At 47.5% G+C, this 13,912-nt stretch overlaps 1 protein-coding gene across 4 annotated transcripts in view; it reads left to right on the forward strand.

Moving 5' to 3' along the window:
* LOC138801409 (uncharacterized) overlaps nucleotides 1–13,460 on the forward strand; it is a 31,065-nt gene extending 17,605 nt beyond the window's left edge. For all 4 annotated transcript variants that reach the window (XM_069984206.1, XM_069984203.1, XM_069984202.1 and 1 more), the window contains exons 13-20: nucleotides 1,325–1,401; nucleotides 2,970–3,080; nucleotides 3,653–3,733; nucleotides 4,492–4,602; nucleotides 8,836–8,957; nucleotides 9,072–9,194; nucleotides 9,828–9,870; nucleotides 10,854–13,460. In XM_069984206.1, coding sequence (XP_069840307.1) covers nucleotides 1,325–1,401; nucleotides 2,970–3,080; nucleotides 3,653–3,733; nucleotides 4,492–4,602; nucleotides 8,836–8,957; nucleotides 9,072–9,194; nucleotides 9,828–9,870; nucleotides 10,854–10,940 — 755 coding nt within the window. In that variant the 3' untranslated portion in view covers nucleotides 10,941–13,460. The remainder of the gene's footprint in view (nucleotides 1–1,324; nucleotides 1,402–2,969; nucleotides 3,081–3,652; nucleotides 3,734–4,491; nucleotides 4,603–8,835; nucleotides 8,958–9,071; nucleotides 9,195–9,827; nucleotides 9,871–10,853) is intronic.
* The last annotated feature ends 452 nt before the right edge of the window (nucleotides 13,461–13,912 follow it).

Below are 13,912 nucleotides of genomic sequence, written 5' to 3' on the forward strand. Positions count from 1 at the left end.
CCCTAGGTAAGTATAAAACACAAAAAAGGGGGAAGCATGAAGCCTCAGTTGCGAGTCTCAAAACACAGGAATAGCCAGATATCCCTCTCCCTTTTGTAAGTATAAAACACCCATAGCAGTAATAATTAAACTGGTGGGTCACGTCACCATGTCCTCCCTATGCATATTGCCATGGTGGGGGTCCTTATAAGGTGTATTTAATTTCCTATAGGTATTTTATTGCCCAGCATCTGAGCTATAAGAACGTTCACCTGCACAAGCCCATAAATTTCTGCACATATGAAGTACCTTGTGGCATACCTCTACAATTGATTTGTGTAGTCTACTATGGTTTCCTATACAGTTAAAGCGTTACTGTTATGTTAAAAATAATAATCACATGTCAAAAGTTTTGTTTGTTTGGGGTCTAGGTGTTTGCAGTTCGGATTGATAGAGCCAGGAGACGCTCCCGGCTAAGTGCTTCACTACATGGCTCACTGTGATCTCCATAGACTTATAATGGGGACCATCTCCTGCGATGTGATGGAAAAGACAGTGAATTGCTTAGCTGGGCACTTCTCCCACCTCCAGGCGGGGTCAATGCAACCAGATCCCAGCCAGTCAAAACGTCTGACATGTCTTCAGGACATCAAAAAATGAAAAGTTTTCAAATGCAGGACCCTAACTTAGGGTACTGTTACACGGAACGATAACGGTTATTATCGTTCCGTGTAATAAATACAACGATCAGCCGATGACAGCAATCATCAGCTGATCATTGATATAGGTTTGAACCTATAATTGTCGGGCGAAGGACTGCACGTCATTACGTGTAACAGCGGTGCGCGGCCGACGGCTAACTATTTACATTACCTATCCAGGCTGCAGGCTCCCTTGCGGTTTTCTTCCCGGGTCCCGCGCACTCCAGCTTCAGAGCGGCCTGTGATTGGCTGAGTGGCCTGTCAGCTAAGACAGGCCGCTCTGAAGCTGGAGCGCGCGGGACCCGGGAAGAAGACCGCAAGAGGAGCCCTGCAGCCTGGACACCTAATGTATAAAGTAAAAGCAAGGGCTGCAAGGACATCAGTAATGATGTCCATGCAGTCCCTGTTAAACGATTATCGGGCCGTGTAATAGGCCCAGTAAACGAGCACTGATCTAGCAGATCGACGCTCGTATGCAGTTATTATTGGGCCTTCATCGGGCTATGTAATAGTACCCTGGGGGGGAAAAATAGTCCAGTTTCAATAAATGGCCCCTCTGGTGTATGTAGCATTACTTTTGATTGTGTATTTCTTACCACGTGCATTGGTTCGCCTCTGTAGTAAACCACTTTTTCCTTGACCAGGTGAGCTGCTGAAGAAGGGGATGCTGGTCCGGACTGCACTTCGGATACTGTACACTAATAGCCACCTATTTAACAATGTGAGTGCTGTAGTATTGTAACGCCATCAGCCAATGAGTAGACTTTGCACATATTGCAAGAAAACCTGTAAGTTTATTGAATGGTTTGTTAATGTCCTCCATACTTAGTGATCTAAAGACGCCATTCATTACAACATACTGGTTTTGCACATACAGGGCTCCAGACTAAAAAATTTACCTAGGAGCCATTGGCTCCTAACCTGAAAAATTTAGGCGCCAAATAGAATATCTGGTCGCTAACATTTTAAAACATGTAAAATTAATGTTATGTTAAATGGGACTTACATACACACTGAGGGAAGTGGTACTGTGCAGTCTATATATACAGACACTGAGGGAAGTGGTACTGTGCAGTCTATACATACACACTGAGGGAAGTGGTACTGTGCAGTCTATATATACAGACACAGAAGGAAGTGGTACTGTGCAGTCTATATATACAGACACAGAGGGAAGTGGTACTGTGCAGTCTATATATACAGACACTGAGGGAAGTGGTACTGTGCAGTCTATACATACACACTGAGGGTAGTGGTACTGTGCAGTCTATACATACACACTGAGGGAAGTGGTACTGTGCAGTCTATATATACAGACACAGAAGGAAGTGGTACTGTGCAGTCTATATATACAGACACAGAGGGAAGTGGTACTGTGCAGTCTATATATACAGACACTGAGGGAAGTGGTACTGTGCAGTCTATACATACACACTGAGGGTAGTGGTACTGTGCAGTCTATATATATACAGACACTGAGGGAAGTGGTACTGTGCAGTCTATACATACACACTGAGGGAAGTGGTACTGTGCAGTCTTTATATATACAGACACAGAGGGAAGTGGTACTGTGCAGTCTATACATACTGAGCTAGACTTATGACTGCAGCCATAGTGACCCCCCACAAGATGTGTATATAGATATATCTCTCACCTAGTGACTAATGCAAGTGACCCCCTACAATACAGACACCTGAGGGGCCCTGATAATAAGAATTGTGCATATATCTATCTCCCAGTGTCTGCAGCCAGTTTGCCCTACACTTATATATATATATATATATATATATCACCCAGTGCAGCCATAGTTACCCCCCGGCTCTCTACCCTGACGTGCTGACACTTGATGCTGCAGGGAGGCCATGCTGACATCTGTAGTCCCCCCGCAGCTCTGCGCCCTTACCGAGCTCTCCAGTAGTGAGGTCCGAGTCGGGTCCTCCGGGTCCCCCGCTATACGTGTGCTTAATGTCCCGCTTAGCGCTTGGTGCAGCCTTCACGCTAATTGGTTCTTCTTTAATAGCGTCATGAGTTTGGGTAGAAACGCGATTGGCTAAAGAATATAGGCGGAGCCAAGGTTGTGTGAGAGGCCAGGGAAGCGCGCGGGAAGGCAGCAGCGCAGCTCATTGTCCTTAAAGAGACAGCGCGCTGCCGCCGGGGCCAGTCGCAAATGGGCGCCATTTGCAATATGTCAGTCGCATTGACGACCATTTTGGTCGCCATCTGGAGCCCTGACATAGCTTGTTTATTATAATTTATATATAGATTAACTTCCTTTTTCTTTGTATTTAGTCACTGTGCTGGAGCATCCTCGTCAAAGTGTGGTGCACATGTGACAAGCCGTCTAAAGAAGGAAGACTCTTTCCTCTGTGTCTGCATGAGCCAGATAGATTGGTCCAGCAGGTAACTCCTTATCATGGCTGCAGTAATATATCTGTGCATGTAACCAGGGGAGACTTTCTGTGATCTCCGAGGTGCCTGGCTGGTTTCGACAGTCCTGTAGAGTTTGAATGGTAGTGGTTATGACTCTGTGTACACTCGGGACCCCCATTCTCATTCTGTGACCACTGGGGCCCCCATTGTATATATACTTATCCTGTGTAGGAAATATCCTCTCAGCTAGTGGGTATCCTCTGCCTGCTGATATGGGAACCATTGCTGTATATTATAAATGCTCCTTGTGGGGCCCCGGCATTTATACTGGATTCATTTATCACTGTTCTCAATGTCAGGGTAGGTTCACACTGAGGAATCGAAGAGGAAAGTTTTCTGCTTTTAATTCTCCACCTATTCAGCTTTGGCTCAATTTAAGCAGAATTTAAGCCCCATTGACTTCTATAGGATTTCTCTAGCAGAATCCAGGCAAAAAGCGGATCCACAGCAGAAATTTTGAAGCGGAATCCGTTTCAAATTCCTTGCCAATTCCTCAGTGTGATACTCCTAGTCATACGCTAAGGATGTTTTGTCTTCTGTAGACTATGATGCACATGTCATGCGCAGTCCTGGATGAGCTGCAGAGGCAGGCCAACGTTCATCTCCCAGGGCCTTTTCATACAGTAAGTGATCACTACTTTTTTTTTTTCCCACAACAATTTTAAGGCATGTGAACTAGGTCTTGGGATCTGTTCACATGGCATATACCAGCAGTGACACATGACCCATTTATTTTACAGTGTGTGATATGGTTCACGTTCTTTACACTGATGATTTAAAATTTGTGTGACCAAAAACCCCAGCAAAATGCAGCAATAGCGTAAAAGATGCTTTTGTGCGAGTATACCCCATGCAACTACATATACACCCTACATAAGATACCCTGCTTTCCCCAAAACAGGTCATCCCCTGAAAATAAGACCTAGTAGAGGTTTTGCTGAATTGCTAAATATAAGGCCTCCTCTAGCAAAGTTTTTGTGTGGTAGCATGCCCGCCGAACAAAACACCAGGACATGCAGCTGTCATTCTTCTTAGCCCGCCACCATTGTCCCCTACCTTCACCATCCGTTGCAGTCTACACAGTCTGCCGTTATCCTGTCACCTGCTGCTATACTGTACACTGTCCCTGCTGGGCTGTATGAGTGTGCTGTGGTGAGCTCCCCCCGGTTGCTGGAAGCCGCCATACTGTACACTCTGTGCATGTGACGTGAATTCATCTTCATGTACAAAAAAAAAATGTCTCATGAAAATAAGACCTAATGCACCTAATGAACAGAAAATAATATATTATACACTGTCTTATTTTTGGGGAAACATGGTAGCTGTTCCCTCTCTTGTATCGTTCATGGCTATGATGTAATGTTTCCATGTTTCATTACAGTCCTACTCTGGCACGGCAGAGCTGGTCCTCATCGTCCAAGCAGTCGTCCGTTACTTGATGACCGCGAACCCACCTCTTGGGGGCCTGATGAAGCTCATTACTGCATTTGGGGTAAGGCCCAGTTCACTGTATTTTATGCTGTTAGCAGAGACTGAGGGTTTAGGTGGGTAACGAAATCTAAGAAATGGCACCACTCCTGCAAGACGTTGCAGCCATAGAAGTGGGTAGGGAGTAGGGCTGGGCGATATTGGCCTAAATCAATATCGCGGTTTATCGCACATGTAGTTGCGGTAACGATAATTGGACGATAAATATGACACGCCCCTTTACAAGCCACACCCACTTAAGGTTAAAAAAAAATGGAACTCACTGAGCAGCAACTCAAGGCAGTGAATTTAGTCTATTATCATTATTATTATTATTTGTCCTTATTAGGGGGTCTCAGCAGAGTTATACAGCTACATACACACAGGAGGGGGACAGATCTCTATATACACACACACACACACAGGAGGGGGGCAGGTCTCTGTATATACACACAGGAGGGGACAGGTCCCTATATATATATATATATATATATATATATATATATATATATATATATATATATATACATATACATATATATACATATATACACACACACACACACACACACACACACACACAGGAGGAAGAGGGACAGGCTGCTATATATACACACACAGAGGGGGATAGGTCGCTATATATACACACAGGAGAAAGGGGGACAGGTTGCTATATATACACTATGTACACACAGGATGGGACAGGTCCCCCTTCCTCCTGTGTGTACATATATATATATATATATATATATATATATATATATATATATATATATATATATATATATATATATATATATATGGACCTGTCCTCCTTCCTCGTGTGTGTATAGGGACCTGTCCCCCTTCCCCCTATGTGTATAGGGACCTGTCCCCCTTCCTCCTGTGTGTATAGGGACCTGTCCCCCTTCCCCCTGTGTGTATAGGGACCTGTCCCCCTACCTCCTGTGTGTATAGGGACCTGTCCCCCTTCCTCCTGTGTGTATAGGGACCTGTCCCCCTTCCTCCTGTGTGTATATATAGCAGCCTGTCCCCCTTCCTCCTGTGTGTATATATAGCAGCCTGTCCCCCTTCCTCCTGTGTGTATAGGGACCTGTCCCCCTTCCTCCTGTGTGTATAGGGACCTGTCCCCCTTCCTCCTGTGTGTATAGGGACCTGTCCCCCTTCCTCCTGTGTGTATAGGGACCTGTCCCCCTTCCTCCTGTGTGTATATATAGCAGCCTGTCCCCCTTCCTCCTGTGCGTATAGGGACCTGTCCTCCTTCCTCCTGTGTGTATAGGGACCTGTCCCCCTTCCTCCTGTGTGTATAGGGACCTGTCCCCCTTCCTCCTGTGTGTATAGGGACCTGTCCCCCTTCCTCCTGTGTGTATATATAGCAGCCTGTCCCCCTACCTCCTGTGTGTATAGGGACCTGTCCCCCTTCCTCCTGTGTGTATAGGGACCTGTCCCCCTTCCTCCTGTGTGTATAGGGACCTGTCCCCCTTCCTCCTGTGTGTATATATAGCAGCCTGTCCCCCTTCCTCCTGTGTGTATAGGGACCTGTCCCCCTTCCTCCTGTGTGTATAGGGACCTGTCCCCCTTCCTCCTGTGTGTATAGGGACCTGTCCCCCTTCCTCCTGTGTGTATAGGGACCTGTCCCCCTTCCTCCTGTGTGTATATATAGCAGCCTGTCCCCCTTCCTCCTGTGCGTATAGGGACCTGTCCTCCTTCCTCCTGTGTGTATAGGGACCTGTCCCCCTTCCTCCTGTGTGTATAGGGACCTGTCCCCCTTCCTCCTGTGTGTATAGGGACCTGTCCCCCTTCCTCCTGTGTGTATATATAGCAGCCTGTCCCCCTACCTCCTGTGTGTATAGGGACCTGTCCCCCTTCCTCCTGTGTGTATAGGGACCTGTCCCCCTTCCTCCTGTGTGTATATATAGCAGCCTGTCCCCCTTCCTCCTGTGTGTACATAGTATTTTATATATATATATATATATATATATATATATATATATATATATATATAGGGACCTGTCCTCCTTCCTCGTGTGTGTATAGGGACCTGTCCCCCTTCCTCCTGTGCGTATAGGGACCTGTCCTCCTTCCTCCTGTGTGTATAGGGACCTGTCCCCCTTCCTCCTGTGTGTATAGGGACCTGTCCCCCTTCCTCCTGTGTGTATAGGGACCTGTCCCCCTTCCCCCTGTGTGTATAGGGACCTGTCCTCCTTCCTCCTGTGTGTATAGGGACCTGTCCCCCTTCCTCCTGTGTGTATAGGGACCTGTCCCCCTTCCCCCTGTGTGTATAGGGACCTGTCCCCCTTCCCCCTGTGTGTATAGGGACCTGTCCCCCTTCCTCCTGTGTGTATAGGGACCTGTCCCCCTTCCCCCTGTGTGTATAGGGACCTGTCCCCCTTCCCCCTGTGTGTATAGGGACCTGTCCCCCTTCCTCCTGTGCGTATAGGGACCTGTCCCCCTTCCTCCTGTGTGTATATATAGCAGCCTGTCCCCCTTCCTCCTGTGTGTATAGGGACCTGTCCCCCTTCCTCCTGTGTGTATAGGGACCTGTCCCCCTTCCCCCTGTGTGTATAGGGACCTGTCCCCCTTCCCCCTGTGCGTATAGGGACCTGTCCCCCTTCCCCCTGTGCGTATAGGGACCTGTCCCCCTTCCCCCTGTGCGTATAGGGACCTGTCCCCCTTCCTCCTGTGCGTATAGGGACCTGTCCTCCTTCCTCCTGTGTGTATAGGGACCTGTCCCCCTTCCTCCTGTGTGTATAGGGACCTGTCCCCCTTCCTCCTGTGTGTATAGGGACCTGTCCCCCTTCCTCCTGTGTGTATAGGGACCTGTCCCCCTTCTTCCTGTGTGTATAGGGACCTGTCCCCCTTCCTCCTGTGTGTATAGGGACCTGTCCCCCTTCCTCCTGTGTGTATAGGGACCTGTCCCCCTTCCTCCTGTGTGTATAGGGACCTGTCCCCCTTCCTCCTGTGTGTATAGGGACCTGTCCCCTTCCACTTTCTCCTTTAGCCTCTGCCTGTCAGTGATAAGATCTGGAGCAGCAGAGACGAGTAAGCGGCTCCTCCGTGCAGTAGCTGCCGCTAGTCAGACACTGTCTCTTTCTCTGGCCAGTACACAACGGGAGGAGCTACAATGCTGCGGCTGCAGAGTGTTATCTCCTGGAGACCGGTGCCGGCTAGTTACGGGGGAGGGCTGTGTGAGGCAGAAGCACACAGTAGTAGCTTACCTCCTGAAGGCTGCTGCTGTTACACGGAGGGAGATATCTGTGGCAGCGTGACAGTGACTGGAGCCTGGGAACCGCTCCGGCTCCAGGTCACTGCTCTGCGCGGCAATTGCCCTGTTTGAATGGACGGCCCGGCAGTGACTGGAGGGGGAGGGGCAGAGCGGTCACCCCAGCAGAAGCTGTCCGGTCTGTGCTGCGCGCGCTGCCCGGGTAGGGGAGAGCAGGACACCCCGAGGCTGCGGGGCTCAGTGTCTGCCTCTTGGGGGGTCCTGAGAGAGATCAGCCAGATCCCTGGACTGTAGTGTCGGAGCTCAGTGATCCCCCTCCTGTCTGGGGCCTGGGATAAGACTCCTCTCATCCGCTGCAGCCACGTCCTGCCTGGCTCTGGCATCCCTGCGTCTCTGCACATAAAGCACCCAAAACTGTGAAATACCGCAGATACCGTCCTGGCAAAGTTGAGGTCGGTTAACCGACGCCAGAGACGGTATCGGTATTTTCACGGTATACCGCCCAGCCCTAGTAGGGAGTGTAGTCAAGCTGAGAAAAACGGGGAAGGGATATGCGGTGTTGTCAAGTAATTCAGGTTCTATTAGTGATATCAGATGTTTAGTCAATAGAGGAGGTGGTAGATGGCAGATCAGAGAGTAGAAAGAGGAAAGCACCCAAGTCTTCAGGGAGGGCAGATCACATACATATCTATATTAAAGGGGAATTCAAGACTGACCCTTGGATTTCTAAGACTGATGTGCATGAGGTTCACATGCAACGCTGCTCCATGGTCAAGGACCGATTTGCACTTCTCACCAGAGTCTGCAAGAAGAGCGTGCGCCGTGTTCCTTCTCACAATCTCCCTTTTAGTCTATGGTGTGGAGTTTCTTCATATAAAACGCTGGATGTAAAATGTTAGCAGGTTTTGGGAGTCGAACCAACACCTAAATCCTGCTCATAATGGCACTCTCTATTAGACAAATCAATTTTTAACGATAAACAATGGCAAGAGCGATTGTTCTGATGCTCTAACTCTGGTTTATTTAATGCTGCAGCCTAACCACTGGGCCCTGTCACTTCTAATCGAGGGGATCAGTCCTATGCAGGAACTGCTATTCCAGTTTGTAACCTCTATCAACAAAGAGCTGTACGAGGAAGAGCTTCAAACGTTAGCATTGTAAGTCCTCCAAACCCTATCTGTTTCAGTGTATGTATAATATAGTACTACTGGTAGGAGTATATATAACCTTCTGGTACATGATTGTTAATGTGCATTTACCATCTTCTTTAGATTCAAGACACGAGGACCCAGTTACGTGTCGCAGCTTATGGCGGTGTTTCTTTTGCATCTCAGTGATGGCGTACGGTCCATTGGCTTTCATTTACTTGACATTGTCTTAAGGAACTTAACAAGGTAAGTTAGAAGATGGGTGTAGAACAGTGGTAGGGACCCTTGGCTCTCCAGTTGTTGCAAGACTATAACTCCCATCATGCCTGGACAGCTAAAGGCATGATGGGGTCACTGAGCTCAGGGAGACCAGCCAAAGATAATGCTGCCGGTTAAAGCTCTCAGTGCGGTGAAATCCTAGGTGCATTGCTCCCTGGGAAACGCAAATATGCAAAAAGAAGAGTCTGTGGCTCTGGACTAGCCAGATATCCCTCCGGGAAGGGCCCAGCAAGGGCTGGCTCCTGTAGGAAAACCACCATATTACGTGGTCCTATAAGTCAATGTGATAACAAGGGAAAACCAAGGCCAGGTATCCATCCACTGACAGCTGTTTCGGGGTGTTGCCCCTCATCAGTGTGGAGCAGGATTCTGGTTAGGTGGGAGGAATGCCTAGTAGAGCCATAAGAGAAACAGATCACTGATCTCAGGGAGACCAGCCAAAGATAACACTGCTGGTTGTGAGATAGATGTGGTGATTTGGCTTTATATCCCAGACAATGAATTAGAATTAGATTATAGTGAGGAATATCATTTGAAAACATACCAGACTCCTAGGGATGTAAATTATACATTGTTAACGTTTTTCTTATATTCCTTCAGTATTCCTTGGACAGGAACAGTTGCCAACAACCTGACGACAAACGTAAGTTACAATCCTTAACCAGTAAATGGGGCTGCGTGTTGCTGGATGGCACTAAAAGTAAAGGGCCCATATAGTGAATATATGGGGTTATCCAGGATGGGAAAGAACAGAGCCACTTTCTTGCAAAAACAGCACCACCCCTGTCCTCACTTCCATTCACAACACTGGACACTTGTGTGCTGCTCTCCATTCTCTTTGAAAACAACAGACCTTTATTCTCGTGACAGAAAATAATACAGATTGTGTAGGATCAGTAATGTATGTAGACAGTGACCCCACCAGCAGAATAGTGAGTGCAGCTCTGGAGTATAATACAGGATGTAACTCAGGATCAGTAATGTAAATGTATGTACACAGTGACCCCACCAGCAGAATAGTGAGTGCAGCTCTGGAGTATATTATACAGGATGTAACTCAGGATCAGTACAGAATCAGTAATGTAATGTAATGTATGTACCCAGTGACCCTACCAGCAGAATAGTGAGTGCAGCTCTGGAGTATAATACAGGATGTAACTCAGGATCAGTACAGAATCAGTAATGTATGTACCCAGTGACCCCACCAGCAGAATAGTGAGTGCAGCTCTGGAGTATAATACAGGATGTAACTCAGGATCAGTAATGTAATGTATATACACAGTGACCCCACCAGCAGAATAGTGAGTGCAGCTCTGGAGTATAATACAGGATGTAACTCAGGATCAGTAATGTAATGTATATACACAGTGACCCCACCAGCAGAATAGTGAGTGCAGCTTTGGAGTATAATACAGGATGTAACTCAGGATCAGTAATGTAATGTATATACACAGTGACCCCACCAGCAGAATAGTGAGTGCAGCTTTGGAGTATAATACAGGATGTAACTCAGGATCAGTAATATTCCCTCCTATATACCTAAAGCTCCTATTGGTTGTGTATTGTAGCTTGGGATGCCTGTAGTCACAGTTCCTCACTTTATACACTGTCTTGCTTCTCCCGCAGGTTGTGCCGTTCCTCCACACTGTCAGGGTCAGCTCTGCAGAACACCAGAAGTTGGTGGGTGTTATCGGAAGATTGATGACAGGGTAGTAGCCCCATCCTCCCCCTGTGGCGATAAAATACAAACTGTGAACAATTTGAGACCAAAGAACTTGTGATCTTGTCCCGTCTGTCGTCTGCACGTTTCTTATTCATTGCAGCGGTTTCTATTTTATACTTGATCTTTTAGGTTTGTTTTGTATAACTGTTCATTCATTTGCACTGCCATCATTGCTGCCATCTAGTGGACACACAGAGGCTCTGCCGGATGTCTGAGTTTTTCTAGAAATACGGCCTGCCATGGACGGCGAGGATTAAGATCCATAATTAATCAGAGCGCCTGTCTCATAAGTCTCCGTGACATTCATCTATGTAAGTGTGTCCCTGGCAGCCGCGGGAGCTGGCACAGGTTCACCGGGAGCAGGTGCTGTCGCCATTAAGCACTTGTCATTTTTACTGTGTTCTAGGCAAATACTGCTTTGTAATATTGAACTCTCCTCATTGTGCTGTTCCTCTGTTGTTCTTCCTGGAACTGTATGGATGACTTGTCACCTGTTGCTATCCCCTGTACAGTCAGTGCTTCAGTGTGTGGGGGAGAGTAGGAGATGGTAATGTCTGGTTTTCATTGCCAGGAGAGGTAACTGAGGAACGATACAATGCATTGTGTAACAAAGATGACCTGGAATATTCTATTTTTTATTTTTTGTATGTGAATACTTGTATTCCTAATAATGTCGAGCATTTTACTTACTGGTGGAAGGGGCAAAAAAAAAAAAAAAATCATTACGGGCGGTAGGAAATTAAAGACAATATGCTGTCCTGACTCCGTGCCTACACTGTGTCGCATCACCGGGCTCCCGTACCCCACCAAGTGTCATCTTCTGGACGTCACATGCGGGTGAAATTTAGCCTGCTCAGCCAATCAGTGACTGCAGCAGTGTCCTGCCCCACTCACTGACTGGCTGAGCCTGGCATCGGTCAACGAGAGGGGAGCTAAGAAGACAGCAAGCGGGATCCAGGAGCGGGACATGGCACTCCTCAGGCACTAGAACAGGTATATATGACTTCTAATGTTCCCCATCCCACAATATTTTTTTTTGGGGCCCATCACTGGACTTCCCCTTTAAAATATCTTTTCCTCTCTTATCCCTCCTGGGAAGGGGTGTTACCATCCCCTTCTTAATGGTGGCATTCCCACATCCAGACACCATCAGCACTGGTCAGATAGGGCCAGAATGTGTAGGAACAAACACCCCTCCAAGAAGTCAGTACCCAGTAGTCAATATACCATAGTATGTTTCCAGGAGGAATGACAGAGTTATAGGTACAACACAGTGTTATAGGTAAAAAAAAAAATATATATATATATATACACACACACACACACACACACACACACACTTATACTGTATATAAAATAAAACAGTTTGTGCATTTTCTTTGTATTCTGTGTCAGTAGAAGCCATGACGGCGGGGCCGGACCTGTAGCCTGACAGACCCTATTGCCTTATGTCAGGATCCAGTGTGTTGTCTGTCGCAGTATACAGCCCCCTTTGTATTGCACCAGTGATGGGGGATGATGATAGTGTGAACATGGATATCCAGCAAGGTTTTGCACACCACTCCCATGATGGCACCAGGACTTGAGACTGAAGTGACCACCTGCTGTATAGAAAACTATAGCTTATAGTCAGAGCCCCCTTTATGGCTGTAGTCTTATGATGTCTCTCCTCGTGAGTTCATGGTGTCTAGTGCTGCTGCCTGAGACCTCCGTGAGGTCGCACATCATGGTGTCTAGTGCCGCTCCTGACTGCCTGAGACCCCTGTGTGGTCAGACATGGTGTCTAGTGCCGCTCCTGACTGCCTGAGACCCCTGTGTGGTCAGACATGGTGTCTAGTGCCGCTCCTGACAGCCTGAGACCCCTGTGTGGTCAGACATCATGGTGTCTAGTACCGCTACCTATAGCCTGAGACCCCTGTGTGGTCACACATCATGGTGTCTGGTGCTGCTCCCTGCAGCCTGAGACCCCTGTGTGGTCAGACATCATGGTGTCTAGTGCCGCTACCTATAGCCTGAGACCCCTGTGATGTCAGACATCGTTGTTGGCACCACCCTGGTCCTCAGCTTGGGTGTGGTATTGCAGCTCGGTTGCCTTGAAGTGAATAAAGCTGATTTGTAATACCACATACAACCTGAGGACAGGGGTGGCACTGTACTTGCAAGAAACTTGTAACCCTTAGTCAGGATGTAACCATACAGCTAGGGCTACAACACTGAGTGAGGTCAAAGGTGGCCTGAAAGTGAATGGGGCTGCAGTGCAACATGACCTCTTTACTCTTTAGCGCCACATGGTCACCTCTGTCTACACAAACAGTGATGTGGCGGAAGTCATCTTGCTGTATGGTTCCACCCTGACTTTACTGCAGTCACATTGTGAGGAGGAGGCGTCTGCACTCACACTTCTGGCCTGTCGTTCCTTTGTATCAGTTTGTTCGTTGTCTTTGTTGTATTTATCTTAATATATTCGTGTCAGTTTAGACCTGTATAAATAAAGCGGAGGTTAAAGAAAACTTTTTGGTTTGGAATCTTCTAGGTTTTTCCGTTGTGCGGAGGTCTCGTCCCTGACTGCTAATACTCCAGCTCATTGTTGCGGGGCTTATACCCATGAGGGCCTCATATCTTCCTCTATCGGCAGATGTCACTGATTCAGTCATATTTGGTAAAAGGCCGTGGTAATCAGCTTATGCTAGAAAGCAGAGCGGGAGCCACGCTATACACAGGATAAAGCCCCATATCTAGGAAGGATTACATGTTTCTAAAGGGGGGGGGGGGGGGGCTGTATTATCCCACTAAGTGCCCCCACTAGGCCATGATGTAAGGATGACCCCCCCCCCCCCCCCCAATTCCCAAATGCTTCTGAAATCTGAGTATTACCGTATATATCCCAGAAAGAGGAGTTATATTCTTGTATATAAGAGCAGTATTATAGTTATATTCCTTTATATAGGAGCAGTATTATAGT

The sequence above is a fragment of the Dendropsophus ebraccatus genome, chromosome 9 (genome assembly GCF_027789765.1).
Source record: "Dendropsophus ebraccatus isolate aDenEbr1 chromosome 9, aDenEbr1.pat, whole genome shotgun sequence".
Classification (NCBI taxonomy): domain Eukaryota; kingdom Metazoa; phylum Chordata; class Amphibia; order Anura; family Hylidae; genus Dendropsophus; species Dendropsophus ebraccatus.